Genomic DNA, 24,300 nt, shown 5'->3' with positions numbered 1-24,300 from the left:
GTTGTTAACCACATAAAGTAAGTTGATGAATAATCCCTTTTTAACTATGAACTGAAAATTGATTCCAAACATTCCATAAGAAAAAGTCACAAAAACGTTTGTACGTTTTAGCTCAAAAAATGGAAATCGGAATCCAAAAGTGAGGTTTACTGGAGATTATCTGTCTCCGGACAGAAATAGATAGGATTTTTAGCTGCCCATTTCAGGCTGATCTTGCCTTCAACACAAGATAAGAAGAGATTACAAAGGTGTGTTTCAACCTTGTGCTTATTTTTTTTCAGACTGAAGTTTGCACTTTCTTGTTCATTTAAATTTAATCAAGAGTTTAATAGCCGAGGGCTGTGCATCTGTAATAAAACACAGAAATGCTTGCAATCAGCAGTAACTGAATCAATTTTGTCACTAAATGAATAAACACGCACATTAACTGCTCCTTGGCTGAGTATGTTTCACGCATTTGTTTTTGGATAACAGCCTCAAACAAAGTGCAGGTAGGACTTCAACACTTAGACAGTTAAAAACTTTCCTATGGATGTCACTAAATGTGTCCTGCAACAAATTAACTTGTTAGCCTTGCCGATGGCTGGAAATAACTTTAGCAACTGATTACTATCTATCATTTGCTGCTTCTACTAGCCTATTAAAAGGGGTCCACAGTTTTGTCCGTGTATAACATCTAAACATTGCAGGTCACTCAGTTCCTTAAGGGATGTTTAAAGTTAAGCTTACTTTCAATTACAGTATCTTATCGATAGGTTGATAGATATAATTGGGTATCATCTGCAAAACACTGACAATTTATGGCATTTTTCTCAAGCATATATTTAAGGGGAATACAATAGGTCCAAGTATAGAACCCTGTGGGACTCCCAGACTAACTTTGGCCTGCACCAGTTTAAACCAGCTTTTCCCAGCTCATTTATACTAATGACATGTTCCAGCCTATGTAATGGATCACTAAGCTATAGCAAGACCAATACAGAGAAAAGTTCATGGTCTTAAATCTTTTTTTACTTTAACAGAGCTCTCATGCACTTTAAATTCTGAATAAAAATCCTTAAATAAAATATTGTTGTGTGTAAAAATCCCACAACTGTTTAGTGCAGCTTTGGCAGGATCTTAGAAAAATAAATATTACATTTAACATAAACGCAATCGCAACTTGCATGCCACATACGTGCATTTTTGAGTTATTTTAAGTTGCCAGTGTTGACACTGAATAGAGGAAACGTGTGTTTTTGATTCTGTGTTCTGTGATGTTTCTAACAGGGAGGAGTGAGTGACGATGTGTCTCTGACAGCCTACGTCTCAGCTGCCATGCTGGAGCTTGACAACAACGCCTCGGTGAGTCTGACCGACACAACTTGAACTCAGGTGAACTTTCATTGTTGCAGTGAAATGTTCACCTGTTGCATTCCTGGTTTTAAATGTTGTCAGATGATGTTCATCTGATTAGTGCTTGTACTGCAACAATGGTAGATTTACCTGCAAATGTTCTGCAACCTGGAACCTTTAGTTGAACACATGGTTTTCATGCCTTGGTACATTTTGAAACTTTGGTCTATTTGCTCCTATAACTTGTCCTCTTTCATACAATTCTGAGAACAAAGCATCCAAAATACACAGGAGTATAATTGTTCCTAACAGATTTCTCTCTGTAGATTTCTCTCTAATCGGTATTGAGTGGATGTAAAGACTTTTTACCTTTCACTATCTTTCAGAACTGTGTGTCTCTCTTTTTGATTCTTCACATTTTAAATACGCTGTCTTTGAATTTTTCTGTACAAATGACTTGGTATATTATTATACAAAATTAAAGAAGCCTAAAGAGATGTGGTTAATTGTTCCAGTTGATACAGTTCTCTCCATCCTTTATATTCTGCTGCTCATTGTCTGTGTCTGTGTGCGCTGGTTGTGTGACAGGACCCCGTGGTGAAGAAGTGCCTGAGCTGTCTGAAGGCATCAGTGGAATCCCAGCTAGAAAACCTGTACACCACCGCCCTGCTGTCCTACACCTTCACTCTGGCTGGAGACGACGAAATGAGGAGCAAACTCATCACTTACCTGCACCAGAAGTCCAACACGCAGGGTAAGACGATGGAACCATCAGCCACATCTGAACCTCAGTTTTTCTTCTTAAGCTAATTTGAAAGCTAACATTTAGGAGCATAAACACAAGCATAATGCTAGAAAAGGCTAGACCTCTGAAAGAACTGTATGTTTTACTAGAGTTGCATTTGTAACATGAAATACTTTTGAAAAACTGAATGAATTCTTTTAGTTTATAGAACATGGGGCCAATGACGATAAAAAGTTGTCTTAAAAAACCTCGCACAGAGGAGGTCATTGCTTACCTTCTAAAGGATGAATCCACTGTTCTGCTTGTCAGGTGGCACCCGTCACTGGGAGAGAGCAGGGGCTTCTGGGAAAGGCCTGGACTCTCTGGAGGTGGAGATGACCTCCTATGTTTTGCTTGCTCTGCTCTCCGGTCCGGCCGTGCCAGACTTCGGCTTGGATTACTCCTCCAGCATTGTCCGCTGGCTGGCCCAGCAGCAGAACCCGTATGGGGGTTTCTCTTCCACGCAGGTAACACGCATCATACAGGTGGTTTATGGGAAAACTCTTCTTAGTGACATGTAAGAGAGTTGATTGAGGCAACTATTGCATAAGAACATTTTTTATTAGTATATTAAATCTGCTAAAATATTTTATTGCTTGCATGGATGGCACCATCATAGTGAGTGAGCACTAGCATAAAACAAAAACGTAACATTAAACACCACAGATCAGGTACCCGTTATAAAAAACCCTAGACATACAGTATATTCTGAAGGGGGTTTGTCAAAATGTTGACCTGATGACAAGTACCTTTTTTTAATTTACATGAGTTTTCTCACTTAATGCTACTTTATACTTCTACTCTACTATATTTTGAACATACACATTATTAACTAACATAGGTTAAGATATCCTGAAGCAGTATACAAAATAATTACTAAGTCCCCATTTCACACCTTGAGAGAACACGTTATTGCATCATTCAATTTAGTTTTGTTCTTTAAATGGGTCATAACAAATAAAGCAAGCTTTTCATTTTCAGTAAAAGTACAAAAATATTTGCTTATAGTATAAACTAAAAATTCAAGATATCAATAATTATGATAAAATCAAATATAAACTGAGCTCCTCTTCCAACTCTCTTCCCACAGATTCCTATCTCGCCGTGTTATAAAAAACGTCCTCCTATATATTTTTATAAGCCTGTAATCCTGAAGTAGTGTAGACCTCGATAAGAACATCTTTTAAGGTTACATTTCAAACACCTTTCATACTAACATTTCCATTCCTCATGTAACGTCTCTGGCCCTCAGGACACAGTGGTGGCCCTCCAGGCCCTGGCTAAGTACGGAGCAGCCACCTACTCCGCTGAGGGCAGCACTGCGGTGACGGTGACTTCGCTGGGAGGCCTGAACACAGAGTTCACGGTGGATCAGAGCAACAGGCTGCTGTACCAGGAGCAGAAGCTGAGCGAGGTCCCCGGAGAATATACCGTCAGGGCCCAGGGACAGAGCTGCGTGATGGCACAGGTACGAGGCATGGATGTATTATAGAACTGGCTACAGTGTCGGAAGCGGGGCCGCCTCGCCTTCATTCCTATGAGAGTTGCTCAGTGGCGCAAAAAAGACCTGACGCTCTCGAGAGCAAAACGTCATAAATGACTCCTCATACCTGGCTGTCGAGAGCAAAATTACCCGTACGAAGGTCATCCAACATGTGCACTTGAGTTTTCTGTAAGATTTCCTTAAATATTTAATTAAAAAAGATTTTAAAATGTCTCTAAACCACAGCCCAAAATTAGATCCAGTGGTACCTTTCACTTTTAATTCTACAGATTTGTCTTTTTAACCTTTTTTTTCAAAAAATAACTGAAATATTTGATAAAAGCTTATTGTTCCTTTGTACTGTATATTGACTGTGATGACCTGTCTGTCACAGATCTCCATGCATTACAACATCCCCCCTCCCCCCGACTTCTCTGCCTTCAACATCTCCACTAACACCATGACCAAGTGCAACATCAGCCGGCCGCAGCTCATCCTCTTTGTGCATGTCAGGTACGGTGTTTGTGTGTGATGGCTGAAATAGATACTGTATATAAAGATAAGAACATTTATGCTCTTCAGAGCTGAGAACATAAAGAAGCCGACACATGTTGGGCTTCAATAACGTTTCAGATGTGCTTCACATAAAGCAGCTAGCTGACTGTTTGTGTCATTGTTGGGCAACTATATTATTACAATTACATAACCAGCCTTTTATAAAATAACTGCACCTAAGGTTGTTAAGTAGGAGTAATGAACAAACCAATACAATGGGCACTGTATATGTTCTGATATGTATATAAATACATGAAATGGTAATAGGTGGTGGTGGTGGTGGTGGGGGGGTAATAATAAGAGATGCATAAAAACTAATGAAATTGTTTACAGGTCAACTAGATAAAGTCCTCATTAACATCCAAGATACCGAACATATACCCTTCAGCCTCGGACATCACTCTTTTGAATGTATTAAGATAAAGTTACACATTTGAATACAGTAATGTATGTTATAAGAATATTCAGGACTGGCGACAAATAATGTTGCAAATATTCAGTGTGTGTGTGTGTGTGTGTGTGTGTGTGTGTGCGCGTGTGCAGGTACCAGGGCAGGAGAGAGGAAACCAACATGGTGATCATCAACATCAAGCTGCTGTCTGGGTACATTCTGGATAAGGGCTCCCTGAAGCTGGTCAGTTCTTCCACTGGAACATATTCAGATACTTTAATACACATGCAGTCTGTGCTAATACTACCATACTGTAAGACTGCAGCAAATTCATACTACATAATACATTTTATACTGGTGTATACTGATGGCTGTGTGTTCTGTGCTTTTTTTAGCTGCAGAGCGACCGCTCAGTGAAGCGTGTGGATCTGGAGGAAGGATATATCAACATTTACTTAGACGGGGTGGGAAGCACTGAATTAATCCTTTATTTTCATCGTTTACTAGACCATTACGTCCTGTGTGCAGAGTTTGTGAAAAAGTAAATTGTAAAGAATGACTTTGTTCTTTTGTGGTTGCAGTTGAAACAGGATGAAACGATGATATACAGTGTGACACTGGAGGAGGATGTTCCCGTCAGGAATCTGAAACCAGCTGTGGTCAAAATCTATGATTACTACCAGACAAGTAAGAGCTTCATTGTTACTTATTTTTTTTAATGTATGTAATGCTCAGTTTCTTTAAGTTAAGTAAACATATGGAAGCCCTGAGAGGTGAGATTTATTGTTATAAATGTTTCCCCCTTGCTAACCATTTTCTAATTCGGATTAATATTGTTTTCTCGCCTGTCTTTGAGTCAAGAACACTTAATAGAAAAAGGTTGCTAAGAATTGTTTATCTGTGCAAACAAGGTGGTAAATAGTTTTGCCAGGACAATTTCTGATCTTTTTTCGAGCCATAAACAGATTTTTTTACTAAAAGCAGTCATGTTTTTTTCCAAGCACTCATAAAACAGGGAGCATATACCTGGAAAAAAACATGACTGATTCACATGGTGCACTTCCCACCTCTGGTGCCCCAAATAAGTATTACAACAACAAACACACCCTGACTAAAAAAAATATCCTTGACAACTTTTTATTTCACCTGCTCGGACTTGTCACAGATAAAAACAAAAAATAGAAACTATTTACATTTTACTGGTAAGATAAAAACAGCAAAGAGTGAAATTAAAATCTGACTGTGAAAAGTATATTTTTGTATTACTCACTTCTCATGGCTTCCGTACAATGACACTGTACTTCCTCCCTGTGTTACTCACCTTCACCGCACTGTTTCTGGTGATATTTGCAGGTGATGAGGCAGTCACTGAGTACTCCTCCTCCTGTGCAGAGAGTAAGTAACATTGTTCATATCTGTGATGACCTCATTCTAACTGTTGTGCCAAGTTGAATTCATAACTAGGGTTTTTGGAACGGTGTCGTATCAAAACAGTGAATGTGAGTAGTTCCCAGGTAAATAACACAACGTTTTGTTTTCCAGGTGATGTCATCAACGAGCTCTAAACTCACTTGGCAGAATCAATGCGTCAGAGAAAGAAACTTCTAGATGTTTATTTTTTTCTTAGCCTGTTTCTTCACTTGTTTTTACTCCTTTTAAAACAGTTTTAGCTTTGTTTTATTGAGTTAATTCCACCTTTTTAGGAACAAAAATGTCCTTTGCTTTTTAAAGCTTGTTTTGATTTATTTTCTTGTTCTACTTTCTGTCCCATTGTTCTGTAACTGTTGGTAATGAAGCAATAATCAGTCTCTCCTGGACACTGGAACCTTCCAGTTTAAACCAACTGAGGTGAAGAAAAGCAGACAGAGACATTGTGTAACAGTTCTGTTTTTAATAGATTTAACAAAATCCATTGTATTCATACGTGAAAATAACGCATGAGACATACAGGGTACCAATAACACAGTATGGTCCGAGTAGTGTGTGTGTGTGGTGTGGTGTGTGTGGTATGTGTGTGTGTGTGTGTGTGTGTGTGTGTGTGTGTGTGTCAGAAACTATTTTCTAGAAAAGTACAGTCTCATGAGTGCTAGGTGTGTTATACTGTGTGTACCAGTAAATAAAAAAAGGTAGATTCGTACATCACTACCATACAATTTTCAATGTAACTGACCGACAATAAAATGTCTTAAATGACAAAAATAAGTAAAAATTGTCTTTTTCATACAATACCGTTTCATTTCAATAGTAATATTATTTTTTCATTCAGGCATCTTCTTTACAGTATATTTAGTTTCCTTTCTTCTCAACATAGATTACAACAGTAATGTATCCCGGCTACTATCAACAGACATGATTTAACAGCCTTGCCAGTGTTGAATAGTTTGGTTTGCACGTGTTAACTGTGCAGTGTACGGAAGCCCAGAGATGCAAAATAAACGTCTTTAGATTTTTTCTTTATCTTGTTTGTTTTTTCCCCCCCACCTACTCTTCAGATATTTTTTAAATCATTAACACCGGAGAGTAAATCATTTGTAAGAAATGGATCATCAGATATTTTCTCTTTGTAACTCTGGCTTCCGTAGCGGGGGAAGTAAAGGCAAGGGGGACAGAATATATTAAGGTCTTTTCACTAGTCTTCTTTTTCAATAGTAAACGTAACTATCTCAGGCACCACAACCATAAATTATCGTTACTGTACCGACACATGAAACTAAACGCAAGTTCCACATGCTCTGAAAATCACAGTTTGTCGTCTGCCTCTACCAAACAGACAACGGCATCCGGAATCTGGATCTACAAACCGTCTATAGACTCACAATGCGATGATCGACACTTGACGACAGTCCGTTAAAGCTGAAGATTTTTTTTAATCCGCCGTTATGCATGCAAGCATCCACTCACAGTGAGGATTCAAAGCAGGGGACTTCATCACTGTTCCAATTCATTGAAATACAATAAAAGTCGAGTGAACAGAGTTTTGTTAGCTCAAACTACTACGATCAAAAATGCTAATTACACATATTTAAAATAGTCCAATTAATTGATAACCACATTTCCAGGGGATTTTGCATCAAATCACAAGTTACAAAAAAATAGGGCAAACTTTGAGTCGGTTGGCACTGTAAATAATTTCTTTTTTTTCTTGACGGTTGAAAACGGTTGCAAACAATGCTAACAGCGGCCGCCATCCATTATCTTTGAATTCCCCCAGCAGAGTTCCAATAACGCCAGTGAACTTGCTGCCATAGATGTATAAAGAGAACTGGATAAAGCTTTGGAGGCGGGACCACTTTATCCAGGGTTTTGGACCAATCGAGCGTTTGAGTTAAGCCCCGCCTCCAATCTGCCAGTCTTGTCTCAGTCAAATGAATAGATAGGGAAATAAAGCTGAATTCGTTTTAGCGCATTTTAAGACTTTTAGGCCCTGATGATTTAAATAAGGGCTATCCAGGTGTTCATACTGGGCAGTTGGTTTACCTTTATTTTCTTCCCGATGTCAATGTGAAAATATTTTTTGGGGCCAATTGACATAAAGGGCTGAAGATTAGGAAAATTTGTTTTAACATCCGACTCTCTTCCCAGGGGCTTGGCTGATTCCCACTGTGCTCAGGGCCTCTGGTATATCTGCCTGTAAGGATGCTAGATGCATGCTAACTGCTAAGTGTCCACATACGGCCTTTACAGCATTCACGCGATTGTAGATGTCAGCAACACAAAGTCAAGGCACAGTTCAGGATTTGTACGTATTGTTGATCCTGTGGTGTCCTGTAGCACTGCACTGTCTGGCTTTAGCCTGGCAGTGATGATGATAATGATGGGATGTAACACAGGATCACTTAATGATGCTGCACCGGATGTAGTGTTAACAGCATTCAGGTGAAGTGAGTGGTGAACATATATTGTTTCATGTAGTGTGGACTAAAATCATCTGCTCCTGTTGACTGACTTTTTTTTCTCATATTTCATTCTCAATAAAATGCTTTCAGATATATTTCTAATAATTGATTAACCCTTTGAATGTAGATTATTTTAAACCCTGTCTTTACTAAACGTAGTCATGATGGAACACTCAAACATTGGCATGACGTCATTTGGCAATATTCTCTAAATAAAAAACAAAGAAAGAAATGAAAACAAATTATACAAAAAGTTCGACAAACAGTAACTAAAAGATCTCCATTTGGCAATATAGAAAGGCTTTTTAAAAGTCTTTGACAAGTTTTGGTTTATATACAGATATGTGTGTCCCCTCCAAGGGCTCCCTTTTTCAATCCGAGCTGAATCACATAGAAAATGTGGAGGTGAAAATGTCTACATAGTAAAATAAAAGTGAGATTCGGAAATAAAAAGTAACAAACAAGGCGTTGTGTCCGCCAGAGCGGAAACAGGAAGTGTCTGTGGGGGGGGGGGGGGGGGGGGGGGAAGAGTCCCTGCCGAAACAGTCCGCACTGTGTGTCTCTCAGTTCATGAACTGTGTGTATCCCTCCGCTCCTGTGACGATCACGTCCATCCAGATCCTCATGGCCTCTGCAGCGGGGGCCACCATGTAGTAGAGTCGGTCGTGGGTCTTCACGCAGAAGGTCAGGGAGGGGTTCGGGCTCTGGAACAGGGAAAATTGAAATTAGACCTTCGCAGTTGTTCAGACTACTATTTTTTGTTATTCTGGACCCTAAAATCAATCGGGTATACGTCTAAATTACATGGATTGGATGAGTACTCGATTGTGATTGGTTCATTTGGAAGTTGAAAAAGAAGTCTGGTGTAACAAAACAAAAGCATTAAATACTTTTCCAATATTTGTGGAGAGAACAAAACTTTGGATTCATGATAGCGAGTGCAATATATGGAAAGAGGTTAAACGACTGGAAGACAGGAAAAAAATCTACAGAAGAAGACAAACAGGAAGTAAACTCCTACGGGAGGAAAGTGAATGAAATGAAAAGTATGACAGGCCCAAACTTGGATTATTTGTTGCTTAAAATTTTAACAAGAATTTCAGTATTGAATTCAAAGTACGAGCATTAATACAAGATAACTGGTCCTGTCAATCAGTTGTTGTCAGAAACCGAGTGGTCCAAGATATGATAATGTCAACAATCCATACAACAAGTTAACTTTTAAGGGTGTCTTCTGCATTAAACTGGTGTTTTTGGAGGCGAACCACCCATGCTACTGTACACTTGATTTATTCCTTACACACGTTCCGCTCCACTGCATCACTTTCTCTCTAAAGCGTCATCTTTGTGTCTGCTAAGTGCATCAGACTTTATATTTTCTCCTCTGTAATGTGACATTGGAAGTGACAAGTGTAATCAAAGTTGCAGAGTTGATCAGAGCCACACAGTGAGTCAGAGTGCGGAGCATCGCGACAGGCCATCAAACACACAAACACACACACACTGAAGATGAGGAGGCAGCAAAGCTTTATGTTGGAGATAAAAAATAAATGACAAGACGTGTGAGGCTCAAGTCAAGCAGCACTCAGCATGGATCATAAAGAACAGAAATATAGCCAAGAACGACACCTACGGCTCTACGGAACGCCAGAGACGATTAGATAAGTCAAAGGAAGAGAGAGCCCTAATGGTTCTGTCAAAACTAAATAAAGTAAACTAAAAATGATTGTTTTAGTCTTTATTAGTGTTCTCCTTTGCCTGATTTTCCAGCAATGTCTACCTCAAGCTGAAAATGCATTAACTATCTTTTTGTACGGAAGCCTTGAGAGGCAAATTAAAACAAATATTGTGTTGGATTATTTTCTAATTTTTCACATGGTAATTGCATAATGCTTCAACATTATCATATGTATGTTCATATCTATATATTTTTTATGACATGGCTTAATGAACACTTAAGGTTATTCATACCTGATAACACACCGCTGCTAAGCTAAATAATGACCGCCTCGCTGCACATTCCCATCCCTTACATACATACCTATATACACACATCTGTTCATACAATCACCGCATTCATACCTCCCCATATAGCAGCGTAGTTTGCGGATTTTCTTTGACATAGTGATCCATATTTTATACTTTATGTATATATTCTTTAATCTCTCAATCTCATAATTGCACTATTAAGTTTCTTGCACTATTTTATTACTTTGTCTGAGGAACATTGTATGTTGCACTGTTAGAGGACCCTGAGATTTAAGAGTAATTCTGAGACAGGAAACAGAAAAACTGTTTTTTTTTTGCCATGGTAATTTAAGTTGTTGTAATACTTATCTCAGAAAAAAGAGGCTAACAGTGTTTGTGTTTTGTTCTATGTGGGTTTTTTTCTTTTTGCACTTTAAACACAAGGTCCGCTGTGTAAACATGTTACATTGTTATTGCCAATGTTGGCTAAAACATATTTCAATCAGCACCAATCTAATATGTTAGTCCTATTTAGAAGATAGGGTAGTGCCCTCTTGTGGTCAAGATGAGTATCCCCCAAACAAACTAAACTTGCCTGCCTGTGTACCTGTTCCAATATGAAGATCATAAATGAATCTAAAATAATATATCTTTTTTTCTCACTCGCCCTTTAAGGCTTCCATACATCATCTATAACACTGGAATGGACAATGGGATCAAACAAACTCACACAAGAGTAAGGCTTGTGTTTGAGGTAACACAACACAAATCTGAACCATGCATCAACAGCCTTTGAGCTGATTTATTCTCTATTACAGTGTTTGGTTTGGACACACAGGGTTCAGTTTGGGGTAAAAGGGAGAGAACAGAAAGGCTCATACATACACTGGTCATATTCAAGTTGAAAAATCCCTTCTGTGACAGCAGCGGGCCAAAGCAAAAGCACAAACCGAGGAGAAGAGAAGCAAAAGCAGAATGTGCAGAGTTTTAAATGAAAGAGAGTGCATGAGGAAAACAAATAAAGTGTGAGATAAATGAGAAAGAAGCTGTCAGAGTGCACACACTACAAACCTTAGTGGCGCTGCGGAGGTGATCGTAGTAGACCTCTTCTATCGCCTGGAAGTAGATCACACCCTTCAGCTTGGTCTCATGTTTGTCTGTGGGCGGGAAAATAACATGGGTTTGGTCCAAGACTTAAACACATCGGCAGAGAAAGACTCCAGTTCTGTGTCACCTAGAATAACACCGTTAAAAAAGAAGGCGGAATCAAACTTTGATCATGACCAATTTATGTTTGCCGATGATGGATAGAAAATGACAAGCGCAGCACTTTTCCCCGTGTTTTCAAACCGATGGAGCTCTCATTGTATTTTCAGACTTGCCTGCATTCTTACGCTTCTCTGGTACATCATTGCAGTTTGTTTCATCAGCCACTGCAGAACTGCAGTGAGGAACCGGTGGGGAACTCAACAGCCGTCTCTACCTCCAGGCACAAACACTCCACAAGCCAACTTAAAGAGTAGTAGGTAGAAAACACGGCGCCTCATTTCGAGGAATAACAATTTCCTTTTAAGACGCAGCTATTATCTGTTAATGACCTCTTTAGCATTCAAACAGCCCTGCATTAGCATCTCATTTCGCTTGCATCTAAACTCCCAGTGTGCTCAGCGTGGATTAGCTCGTGACTTATGCTCGTCACCTCCCGTCGTTCAAGGTCAACAGACAAGGGCGAGCAGTGCATCTCAATCAGCCTCCTCAGAGAGCGCGGCGCTGCAAGCATTTTAACTCACGGCGGAGTAATCTCAGCACACCTCCTCACCCTGGCTCACTTTCAACAAGGTATGCTTTAAGCAGTTTGAAGCAGAACCTTGTGAGGACTTCAAAGGCCCGACTCGAACAAGAGTCCCAGAGCTCCGAGCCCGGCATCACATTACAGCCGCTGCATGTAGTGCCGCTCCAGCTCTGCCTGCCACTCTCACACTTCACATGTTAAATGGAGAAGGGTATTGCAGCTACTTTAACATTTTCAGACTTTATAAAGTCTTGCTTAGATATCATATTCCACAAGGGGCTCCGAGTCAATGTTAATCAATATTCATTGAAATTAAGAGAACATTTTCTTTCTTTGGAACAAGCTACTTCATCATTATTCAACAAATACAATACAAATCCTTACTACAGAAGAGAGGAAGAGATGCAGTGAAACAATAACACAGTGCCTTATCTTATGTTTTGGTTCATGTTTGGTTTTCATATATACACAAGACTAAAAAACTGCTTTTTCCACCAGGCTGTCAGGATTCTGAACCCTCTCCGCTCCCTCCCATGTGCCCCCCATGCCCCCATTGGACCTGGTTTATAACAGTTCCAAATATAAAAAAAGACATTTTGTACAACACTACTTTTATCCAAATACGGCAGTATATCAGTGTGTGTATATATATTATTGGTTATTATTTATTTATTTTTAGCCTCCTCTTTTTATTTATGAATATTTCATTTTTCAAATAAATATGGTTATATAACAATATCTATTTCCTTTTTATTCATGAAAATCCATCTTACAAATTAAGACATGAGAAAAGTGTGTGTATTACGCAATGTAAATGTATACAAAATAAAAGTTAATATATAAAATCAAATATGGCGGTGTCATGAACAGCAATGTGTTCCTGCTGAACAGACTGAAGCAGCCCCCTCATGGTTTAGGGGTAAAGGTGTTGAGCCTGTTTCAACCTGCTCCAAGAAGTCCAGAGTAATCGTCCTGGTACTGACCCTGTTTATCTGTGTTCCTCATCATTTCTTACCGACATAGTAGGAGAAGGTCCTCTTGAGGCGGTCGAAGACGAACCAGCGCTTCTTCCAGGACTTGATCTTTCCCCCCATCTTCACCAGATAGCCCTTACACATCTTCTCGGTGAGGATGACGTGGTAGCAGGTCTCCACGCTGTGGCCCGACGCCTCCACGTGAGAGCGCAGGTCGAACTCCTCCTTCCGGATGGGCAGGTAGCGCGTCATAGGACGGGCCTGAGGAGAGCAAAACACACAACAGTACTGACGGTTAGAGAATGTATTCAGAACGGTGCTGCTGGACTGTTAACCCCCCCCAAAAGATGGAGTACTAAAAAAAAATAAAAATGTAATTGCTATTTCTTATTAGTTTTTTAAAGCACTTTGAGCTAAAACTCTTGCAAATACAATTTAAACACTATTATAAAAAATATTATTATTACAAATACTATTTATAGTAGTTAAAAATGCAAAATTTTGATCAAATGTCAAATTGAATACTATAAATTATTACAACCAGAATCTGGAGTGAGCAGGAATCATTCTCCACTCAGACTGGGTCCCGTCTCCTTTCACTGACCTGAGAGAAGTTCTTGGCCCTCATCTTGACCTCCCGGTCCACCAGCTGCTGCCGGTGAAACGTCTCGTCCTGCAGCCTCTTTTCCGCATCCTCCCTCCTCCTCCTCTCCTCCTCCAGCATCTGACGGCGAGCCAGGCTCTCTCGTTCCTGCAGGACAGACAGAGAGCCAGAACTCAGCATACCTTCAAGTCTTTATGTACATTTCTCTGTGAGAGCTGCTCCACCTCACTGACTAAAGTGAAGGCGCTTTTGGCTATTTGGAGAAGTGATAACGAAAGTGTGGACAGGAACACACACTTGTTTATTTACATCATACATACATGCAGAGAGCTGAAGGCAACCGGGGGGGATAAATATAAATAAAAGTGTGTTCATGCACCAGTGTTTATAATACAGTCCTGAATTTGACTTTAAGAAACATGTTTTTGGCGTCAGAGACCGATGACGGCAGCAGCGCAGGATCCGTTGTCAGTGATCTCTTACAGCTCTGTAGGGAAGTTTGTTTGTTTGGAGTTTGAAGGGCTGCAGGGTGATGCATTAAATGTCCTGTTTTGTCAGTTAAAAAACAACGAATATTCACCTAAACATAATATTAAGGTGGGAAATCTCGATATAAGACAGACATATTTTTGCCTGACTTTTACTTTAACGATTAATCTATCAGCAAAATAGTTGGCAATTATATTTTGTTGATAGATCATTGATCAGTCGACAATAATTTGACTGGTGCACAGTATTATCTGACAGCACAGTAGTGTTTTAAAGGAGGACATATTTTACTAATTTCAGGGTCATATTTGTATGTTGTGTCTCTACTGGGACATGTCTCCATGTTTTGATGTTCAAAAAGCTCTTTATTTTTCAATTACTGCCTGTGCTGCACCAACTCTTTTCACCCTCTGTCTGAAACCAAACTCCAGTCTGCTCTGATTGGTTAGCTGGCCGGCTCTGTTGTGATTGGTCAACCAATTAGAGATGTCCCTCCCCTTACCCTATGTCACTAGGTTACAGAAGTAAACAAAGGAGTCCAATGGAAGCGTTTCAGGCAAAGTTCTCAAGGTAACTTTGGGATTTTAGCCTTTGCAGACCACTTACAGACACTACAACTTATATAACACACTACAGGAAAGGGGAAACCTCAAAGAGCATTAGGACCTCTCTAACTTGTCCCTGTTTTACCCTTACAATAAAGAGTTTGACTAATACTTATTTAAATGACAAATTACAGCACTGGAAAATTAACTATGGTGGATCAAAGAGATTTTTTGGGTGAAGCAAATCAAGGAACAATTAAAAGAGTATTTACACACACAGGACCATCAGAGTTGCTAAACAGCTAAAGTAAAATAAACTAAACCATCACAGATATTTCCTAAACCACTTTCTATGTAGTTATTATTTTAATTGTATAAGAGTTACTAATTATTTCTTATTCTCCTGTTAAATTCTTCATCAATTATTACCACAACTGTCATTACAATTGGTGTATTATTACTGTATGTATTTGTGGGTGACGTGGGAGGGATACACACTAAAGCTTTACAGTTATTATAGAACTGTGAATTAAACACATAGCTTTTTTTTGACAGGGCAACTATTGTAAAGGCTCATCATTTAAAATAAATGATACAAAATAAAAATATAATTAATTGTTTTTATGTCAGCTTCTTAGTTAGTTAATCCCTATAAGCGTACTGTATAATGATTTAATCTTATTCCTCAGATAAAAAGGAGGATATTATTCCGGCCGCTGTATTTTTTTTGGGAAAGCCACCGCAGGAAAGGACGGCTATGTGTGTGAGAAATGACCCGTCCGTCTACATAAGTTTTAAGGACTTAAAATAAAGACAAAGAAACAAAATGGTTTGTCCCATGTTGTCCTCCAGCCTCAGCAGTTCAGGCATACTTTGGAAAAAGGCCAAAGAACTTGACAAAATCAGTGTATTAAACATTCATAAAAAGGATACTGAGTTAAAGGCTGCTCAGTGACAGCTACAAGAAACAGCAGAAGTGTGGGAGAAGCTTCAGAGCAGAGAACAGATTTTATTTCAGTCTCCTCATCTTCTTCACGACAGAAAGAAAGGAAGATGTTTGAAACATGGAGGCCAATAAAAATGATTGGAAGCCTCGAGTTGCTAACCTGAAGCTTTTTTATGAACTCCTGATCAATGGGGAGATTTTGAAAGAAACACAGCTACAGCGCTCATCAATCACGCCGTATGGATTCTGAATAATCCATGACTCCTACAGTAACTCTATTATCCAGTCTTACCCGCGATTCAATAAGTCTGGCTTTCTCCAGCTGCGCCTCCTTCAGCATTTTCTCCATTTCCTCGATCTTCAGCGTGTCCACTCCTCCGAAGCTGAATCAAACGCAGCAACACAGTGTTAGCACACAACCTCCGCCTGATTTCAAAATCAATCTTTCATATCCTGATTTCTACATCTGACAGCTAAATCATTTCATATCAAATCAGTTTAGTATAAGTTGCGGTTCATACAACATCTGCAGGGCAATCTAGGCAGTATTTATGAGTTATTTCCGCACAATCCCCAGGTATCCCTTTCTTCAGTGTTTACGACGTGTGTAAAAGCTTCTAAAATTGCATTCGAAAAACAAGATTTCAATTTAAATCCCAGAGAACCACAAAGTGTGAATTTGTTGGATAAGATTTAATTTATCAGTCTTAGTCTTGCTTCCATAGTCATGGTTACATTTTAATCATAGTTGGTCCATTTCTGTCGACTTAAGTAAACTCAAAGTCTTGGCATTTTAATGTACTTCTAAAAAACCCTTATTATATAATTAGTTAAGTTAATAAAAACAGTTTGGGTTGATGGATTGTACTAATTATTTCAGTGAATCTAGTAAGCAAAAAAACTGTTTTCCAAAGCCCTGTTATCATTGTTATCTTAAACTTCAGGAATTTACCGGTACATTTATTGATAAAAGGTAAAAATGAATAAAAAATAAAAAATGAAATTTTCTTTAAAAAAATAATAATAACAAGTATTCTGGACGCCGGATAGCTCAGTGGTAAGAGATGGCATCCCGTATGTGTTCTCCGTTGTGCAGAATGCGAGTTCGTCTCCAGCTAGCAGAATTTTGCTAAACTAGATTTTAGTTTGTCCTTTTTAGTCAAGTGTTTCAAGATGTCGGTGCCGTCTTGTCATCGTCTCATCTTAAACTAATCTCCGCTGACATTCCCGTTCTGTTTCTATGGAGAGAGCGGTGTGGCCCGACTAGGTGGCAGCGCTACCCTCTGTGTCGCACATTTCTGAAAATTGTCGCCAAGCACTGCGCTCAAATTATTACAAATATTTCTACTCTGCTCTTGTTTACCACTGACATTTCAAAGCGCAACCAATCAGATGTAGGCTTTTTCTAGTGGCACAAGCTAGCAGAGGAGGGAACCATAGAAACTTAACTGGCTGTTTCAACACAAGACTCTGCGCCAAACCTCTCGGTGAGCGAAGAGAAGATATCATGTCAATGCAGCTTTAGTCTTCGAAAGAATAGTCATATTTTGTAATAGCTTTCAATTGGAGAGTATTCAAATGATCTCAGGGTTGTGAACACTGTTTGGTAAAGGAGATTATGAACTATACAAAAGAACCCAACACTTGCCAACCACCTGCGAAAGGAAAGAGAATCTGCCTCCGTACCTGGACATGTTGTCTGGCGAGCAGGCCGAGTTGTTACCGGTGGAGATGCTGGTGTCCATGCTGTCAGAGCTCTCCAGGCTCAGGGTGTCGTAAGGCTGCTCCCCAGCTGACGGGGGGTGGTGGTGCAGGATGGAGTGGTGAACCAGAGGGGGGGCGCCTCCGGAGCCAAGGCTGTACGACATGATGGGGGAGTATGAGGGTGACGAGGAGGACGAAGTCATGAGGTGGGACTGAGATCCGTGCAGCGCCTCCCACTGACACTGAGCCTCCACCGCCGCGCGCTGTTTGAGCTCCGCCAGGCGCCGCCGCTGCTCATCGATCACCTGCTGACCTGGAGGGGGTGAGGGTGCTGATCAGTGAAAGTTCTGATTTTAAACCCGGGGACGAAGACGGAACGACTACTAAAACTTTCAGCCCAAAAACACAACAAGTCAGCTAGGGTCCGTTTAGTCCCTGCAGATTCGGGGATTACTACAGCAACACCATCACCAGCAGCACCCAACAAACTGCATGACCAGACCACCACGCACCAACACAAGTATGACGGCCATTGTAAGTTAATTTTAATTTAATTGTTTTATAATTGTATTGTATAAAATCAACAAAATGATTTAAAATAAAAATAAAATATTCTTTGCCTTCATACTAAACAGTACCCCAATAGGTAGAGTAGGTGACCCATGGACTGTGGTTCAAATCCAGTCTATGGACTATTCGATATCGTCATCCACTGTAGAAATAATACACATCAATAATGGTGTGTTGGGTAGGATGAGTTTATTTGCAACCTTTCAAAGTAAAGCCATGTAGTTCCTTTAGAAAAAAAAAATTGCCTGTAAAATGACGACTTTAATCACAGTTCTTCTCAGATATAACCCTCGTTCCATTGCTTCTTAATTGTTTTGTTTTTTTACCTACAATGGCCCTAATGCACTGTCGTAAACAAGCTTGAGGATGACTGCAAGAAAGCCCATTAAGTCCCGTCACCATAAACTTCAGAATCCATCCAACTTCTCACATCTGAACTACATGCTGCTGTGCACCGTATAATACGCTCACACATCTGGAGAGAAGTGTCCAGGTCGATATCACAAGAAGGAGGAGCTCACTGAACGCTGAACATGCAAGATTTATTCTCCAGCAGCAGAAACATTCATAGAAGATTGATGGGAGACGAAAGCCCGCTTCGATGTAACAGACACCAAAAAAAGATGAAAAGAAATGTTCGCTGGGAAAGAGTTAATGACACACCAGAGATGGAGGAGAGAGGAGGATGAAGACGGGGTCTGAAATGAACAGCTGCTAAGTGTCAAGTTCTGGTAAATGTTACCTTTGATGGAGAAATCAATAAGAGTAACCTGCCAGACCGGCTTTACTTTCAGATTGGACTTTAATTTTTAAGGTACATACAGTCTTTGGTCTGTTTAAGCTGCTTCCTGATTGGCTGGCTGCTAGGCTGTCTGCAGTATAATTCTCTGCTGCTCTTCTGTCTGGTGGGTTAATTAGCCCCCTGGTAGCTTAAAAGGATAGTTCACATCGTTTGAAGTATGCTTTATAAGATCCATAATCAGTGTTACCTACAGTAGATGGCGGAGGGGGTGGTTTGTTTTGTTTGTTTTGCAAATATAAGTGACGATGGAAATTTAATTTCCAACACTTTTTTTATTGTATGACTTTCTGTGTTTCTTTAATTCATGTTTACCACAATCCTTTGAGAAAGACAGTCATTAAACGACTCTTAATCGACTTGCTCGGGTTGTTTGATAAATTGATCAGAAATATGTATTATTGATGGGTTTATTGGAGTCATGGAAAATAAGGACCCATGCTCCTTTTGTATCAAGCAGCTAAAAAGTTGTAGTGTGGCATGTTTGAGTTAATTTACATTACACTAAGTGTCAGTGATGTTGAAGCACAACTCATGTTCGGCAAGTCAGGTGGTTTGGGCGAGAGTGTAGATAACAGCTTCCCCGGCATAAAGGGCTGTCCGACTCCTAGAGTGGTATCATTTTCTGAATATAGATAACAGTTAAACTGATATTGATTTGATTTTTGGTGGGCCTTCCTTTTAGGTTAGTTCTGCTGCTACATCCATGAAAGAAGTGCTTGGCTTGGCTCCAATTCTGGTTCTCCTGTCATCTACTGAGCCAGGGTAATACACTGGCTATAGATAAGTCCCACAAACAAACCCCAACTGTCCCTTTAAACTCAACCTATCTTAATGGCTAAGTAAAGAACTAGGGAGCTCTTTGACTGAATACGTTTTTACATCTTTACAACTCTACTCTAGAGAAAGCAGTTCATTTCAGACCCTGTTTGGGACGTATGCGGAAATCCTGCAGAACAAAATAAGAAAAGCAGACAAAATGAGGACTCCTGGACGCAGTGATCCATCTACCTGCTGAGCTTCCATCTATGGAGATCTGTCTGGAGGTCAGGGGCTCTGTGGTGCATGAGTGCAGCAGTAGATAATCCACACACACGCACGCACACACACACACACACACACACACACACACACACACACACACACACACACACACACACACACACACACACACACACACACACACACACACACACACACACACACACACACACACACACACACACACACACATACACACACACACACTGTCACACAACCTACATGTATCTTGTGAATCCTAAGTGGGAAACACTGTCAGGACTGCTTTACCTTTCTGCTGCAGAGCCAGCTGCCTCTTGGTCTCGATGTCCTGCAGTGTGGCAGCCAGGTTCCTGGGCAGACTGCCGGTGCTGTTGGCCACCAGCAGGGGGCTCTGCAGGGTTGGAGGGAGCAGGTGGAATATGAAAATGTAATGCCATAAAAAAAGCATTAATTAATAAATAAATAAATAGGAGAGACATATTTGGGTTTATTAATTATCAAGGTTTAAGGGGAATTTTAGGTCTATTTTCATTTGGATTGAGTCATATCCCTTTAATAGTGTTACTGTACAGTTTTAAATGAAACAGTTAATGCTGTAGACATAAATAAATTAAATATGACAAGAATTAAAGTCAGAAACAAAATATAAAGAACAATAAATTCCATAAAATAGTACAATAAAAACACAAATTGAGATAGATTAAAATTAATAATAATATACGAGTGGTGAAAAAAACAATTTAAATATAGTATCAAATGTGAGTTACAAACAAATAAATGCATAAACCATGAGTAACTACAGTATAATACCAGTTGGGTCCTGTTTTTCCTCCTAGGTTGCTGTATAGATTAAAATATCTGAGTGCAGCCTCCAGTAAAACAGACTGAAGGATGAATTCAAAGCTTGATGACGGGAAGTCGCTGCTCACCTTGGAGCTGGAGTTGCGTCCCAGTGTTGCTGCTCCGTGCTGCAGAGGGGAGGCAGAGCCGGATTTGGGCTGATGCAGAGACAGACCTGGATCACTGTCCAGCTTAGAGCGGAACACCTGAGGGAGGAAGCACACAGAGCGTGAGAGAGCAAGTTTAGGAGGTGCTGATCAATACAACGCGAGGAATCCACTCCATGGATGACGGGCAAGCACCTGCTGGAAAACAGTGGTTGAAAAGCATGATCAGACAAAATGACGAGATGGACGGTGTTAAAATAAAATTAAAAAACAATAAATTAAGCTTCCATGAGCACAACACATTTCAGTCTTACTATAGATGAGATCAGTCTTGACTTTTTAGAAACTTAAACTGACTTCCTGTTAAACACCAAAGCAAACACTGATAATGTGTCACAACAACACCCATCATGCACCTGTGTATCCGAGTTTGTTTTCACTGGTCAGGATAAAAAGAAGACAGCCTTTCTATACTTCCCAAGGTTGTTTTATCATATCAAAGGTGAGGTGAACTGTATTTTTAATAGTTTTCAAAATGCCTGGAGGAGGACTTGCTTTTTCAGTGTGAAGCCTGGTCTCTGAAAATTGGCCTCTCATATATCAGAATTTTATTGGCAATAACATTTGGAGGCAGCCTGGAAGTAAATAGATCATAGAAGATGTTTCTGGACTCCGTTTCTGGTTTTGAAACTACATAGGACAGGTCCCATTCACGCTGTCCCTCCAATCACAGAGTGAATAACCATGATGGCCTTTCAAGCCACACTACATCCACAGAGATACTGTACGTCTGAAGAACGGCCCACTGAAATATGGAAAAGGACACAGAGGATGCAGGGGCAAACAAAGCAAAGGAAGAGGAGAGCTGGGTCCAGATTTATAGAGAAAAGGAGATATAAACCGTGTCCTCCTGATGGACACTGTAGGATCTGTCGCTAATGAAATGGACAAGCTAATAGCGTTAGCTGGGACTCAGATGGAATATCTTGAGTTAATTTAATGAGCTTTACGAAGAATTGGCTGAGCACCAGGATATATCTAACAACTGTGTTTCCGTCAATTGCTTCCGGCCAGTTCGGCTAACATTTCCTTGTAAGGCTTTCACACTGTTTGGGCCAACAGGACTTTCATCGAGAGCTTCCCCATGTCTTAACCATTAGCCTTAGTCTGAGTCTTTAAAGGGCCCTTTGATGTGGAGGATGTCCTGCCTTGTTCCTGTGCACAAGTACTGTATCCTAGTAGCTACAAGGACTTTTATTAAGCATATTTGACCTCTTTATCTATATAAATGTTTATTTATTTCATTATAATAAACTGTCACGAAACTTAACTTCCCTCCGGAATTAATACAATATTTTGACTCTGATTCTAATCAAAGTCAGTGGAAGTGTGAAAGATTCCCTCCCTCTTATGAAAGGGGGGGGGGGGGGGGGGGATGATGGGACCAACAACACAGTACTTGTTTTTGTTCCGTGGAAAAGTATGTTGATTTATTTTCATTTATGTCCATTCCTTCAATCACATGAGAAACATACTAGTAAAGAAAAATATATATTTTTCCATCTATAATCAGTATGTTTAGTAGGGTTTTTGTTTTATTTCAATTCAGAATTCAAACCATGTTTAAACGGCTACATCATCCAGCAGAATGCGTGCGTTCAGTGTAGCTGTATAGGAAAGTTGCCATATGACTTGAACCCAGCTTTACTTAAAACAGGTTGAAACTTTCCCTCCCTGGTTGAAGGGTGGCAGAGGAATACAAGCACAGACAAACAGCAGAAGAATGAAGGGAAAATGAGGGGAAAGAAGAGCGGCCCTGTACCTGCAGCACAGGCCTGCGTCCCGACAGAGACTTGGCTGGCAGAGGGGGGGGGCAGAGCAGAGGGGAGCCTGACATCAGCTCCTGGTACCACTGCTCTAAATCTAGCTTGGGTAGGTGAGGCCTGCTGCCCTCAGTGTGGTACTGCAGAGGAGCAGAGCGCGAGCGGAGAGGAAACAAAGAAGAAGAGAGATTAGAAAGCATTCACAGACAGCAGGAAGCTTGATACACCCTCAAAAGCTTTAATTAAATTATTCTTAAATATCTTCAGAGCGTTATTGTTGTCAGCAGCATTATGCTTCATACCCTCCGGCTGCATATCCCTGTTTAAAATATCTCTTTTGTAATGTCGCTGCTGCAATGACCCAGTTACTCACAGGGATATTTAAGTTTCCATCTCATTTTACTTTGCTTCCTCGGAGCCATATGCTGCAAATTACAATGAACAATATCTAAATGCATAAGAATAGACCTTTGTTTTCTAGTTGCCATTAATGCTGAGGTTGTTGTTTTTTCCTACAGTTACAAGAACAAACTGCTTTCCATTGTTCTGAGAATGTTAAATGGCTGAATGAGACACGCTGCACAGGGCTTCTATAGTGACAGAAGAAAGTCATAACTACACAAAATACCAGACTGACAAAAAACACAGTGTAAGACAAAAATAAAGAAGATGATATTAATAACTTAAGGATTGATTCATTATATATCAGGGGAAACTATATCTTCAGGCCAAATCATGGTGACTCTAAATGTGTAGCAAATCAATAAACATAGTAATTCTGAGCAGGTTTTAAGTATTTAGACGTTATTTTAATACTATAAATAAAGAATACTGTTGCATTGTACTTTCTTACGAAATGCACAAACAAAGTGGAGAATTATTACATCTAAAAAAACACTAACACACTATAGGAATATTATGTAGTATCAAAATGAGACTAAGATATATTGTTACTTATTAGTTAATTTTTCACCATATTTTGTTTATTTAAAAAATCTCTTATGGTTTATTATTCATGTTTCACAAAAAACTGGTTAATATGATTAAATATTACAAATAAACAAACCCAACACTTCTTGGTTAAACTGATGACAGCTGTTAAACAAAGGCAGCTAAAAAAGGAAGGAAGGAAGGAAGGAAGGAAGGAAGGAAGGAAGGAAGGAAGGAAGGAAGGAAGGAAGGAAGGAAGGAAGGAAGGAAGGAAGGAAGGAAGGAAGGCAGGCAGGCAGGCAGGCAGGCAGGCAGGCAGGCAGGCAGGAAGGAAGGAAGGAAGGAAGGAAGGAAGGAAGAATCGAAGAATCGAAGGAAGGAAAAAGGAAGGAAGGAAGGAAGGAACAAACAAACTAACTAACTAACTAACTAACTAACAAATGAAGGGGCCGAAGGGAAAAATAAACAAAGGAAGGAAGGAAGGACGAAAAGAAGAAAGGACGGAAGGAAGGACGGAAAGAAGGACACACCTCTACGGACAGAGAGAGGGAAGAGCCGTGAGGAGAGGGGAAGCAGGAGAAGACGGGGTCTACGAGTCCACACTGCAGGGGCTGGCGAAGCGGGGAGGTAGGGGACGACTCCACCTTTGGCATCCCATACATCTGACTCAACTGGCCCACTGTCACATACTCCTTACAGAGGCAACACACACACACACACACACACACACACACAGACACAC

General features: G+C 40.1%; 2 protein-coding genes across 12 annotated transcripts in view; one reads left to right on the top strand and one right to left on the bottom strand.

Annotated features, from left to right (window-relative positions):
• LOC134880716 (alpha-2-macroglobulin) overlaps nucleotides 1–6,998 on the top strand; it is a 38,732-nt gene extending 31,734 nt beyond the window's left edge. For both annotated transcript variants that reach the window (XM_063907749.1, XM_063907750.1), the window contains exons 27-36: nucleotides 1,270–1,344; nucleotides 1,924–2,089; nucleotides 2,390–2,586; nucleotides 3,372–3,587; nucleotides 3,997–4,115; nucleotides 4,701–4,791; nucleotides 4,944–5,012; nucleotides 5,130–5,235; nucleotides 5,902–5,943; nucleotides 6,091–6,998. In XM_063907749.1, coding sequence (XP_063763819.1) covers nucleotides 1,270–1,344; nucleotides 1,924–2,089; nucleotides 2,390–2,586; nucleotides 3,372–3,587; nucleotides 3,997–4,115; nucleotides 4,701–4,791; nucleotides 4,944–5,012; nucleotides 5,130–5,235; nucleotides 5,902–5,943; nucleotides 6,091–6,113 — 1,104 coding nt within the window. In that variant the 3' untranslated portion in view covers nucleotides 6,114–6,998. The remainder of the gene's footprint in view (nucleotides 1–1,269; nucleotides 1,345–1,923; nucleotides 2,090–2,389; nucleotides 2,587–3,371; nucleotides 3,588–3,996; nucleotides 4,116–4,700; nucleotides 4,792–4,943; nucleotides 5,013–5,129; nucleotides 5,236–5,901; nucleotides 5,944–6,090) is intronic.
• phldb1b (pleckstrin homology-like domain, family B, member 1b) overlaps nucleotides 6,420–24,300 on the bottom strand; it is a 117,332-nt gene continuing 99,451 nt past the window's right edge. For 9 of the 10 annotated variants that reach the window (XM_063907753.1, XM_063907752.1, XM_063907756.1 and 6 more), the window contains 9 exons: nucleotides 20,788–20,904; nucleotides 20,147–20,249; nucleotides 19,847–19,891; nucleotides 17,449–17,779; nucleotides 16,055–16,145; nucleotides 13,783–13,929; nucleotides 13,220–13,439; nucleotides 11,484–11,569; nucleotides 6,420–9,148 (listed from right to left, as the gene is read on the bottom strand). In XM_063907753.1, the coding sequence (XP_063763823.1) occupies nucleotides 9,008–9,148; nucleotides 11,484–11,569; nucleotides 13,220–13,439; nucleotides 13,783–13,929; nucleotides 16,055–16,145; nucleotides 17,449–17,779; nucleotides 19,847–19,891; nucleotides 20,147–20,249; nucleotides 20,788–20,904 (1,281 nt within the window). In that variant the 3' untranslated portion in view covers nucleotides 6,420–9,007. The remainder of the gene's footprint in view (nucleotides 9,149–11,483; nucleotides 11,570–13,219; nucleotides 13,440–13,782; nucleotides 13,930–16,054; nucleotides 16,146–17,448; nucleotides 17,780–19,846; nucleotides 19,892–20,146; nucleotides 20,250–20,787; nucleotides 20,905–24,300) is intronic. The other variant, XM_063907754.1, reaches the window with a different exon arrangement.

The sequence above is a fragment of the Eleginops maclovinus genome, chromosome 18, assembly GCF_036324505.1.
Source record: "Eleginops maclovinus isolate JMC-PN-2008 ecotype Puerto Natales chromosome 18, JC_Emac_rtc_rv5, whole genome shotgun sequence".
In the NCBI taxonomy this organism is placed as follows: Eukaryota; Metazoa; Chordata; class Actinopteri; order Perciformes; family Eleginopidae; genus Eleginops; species Eleginops maclovinus.
The sequence above is the reverse complement of the archived record's forward strand: the minus strand, read 5'-3'. Positions and strand labels throughout refer to the sequence as shown.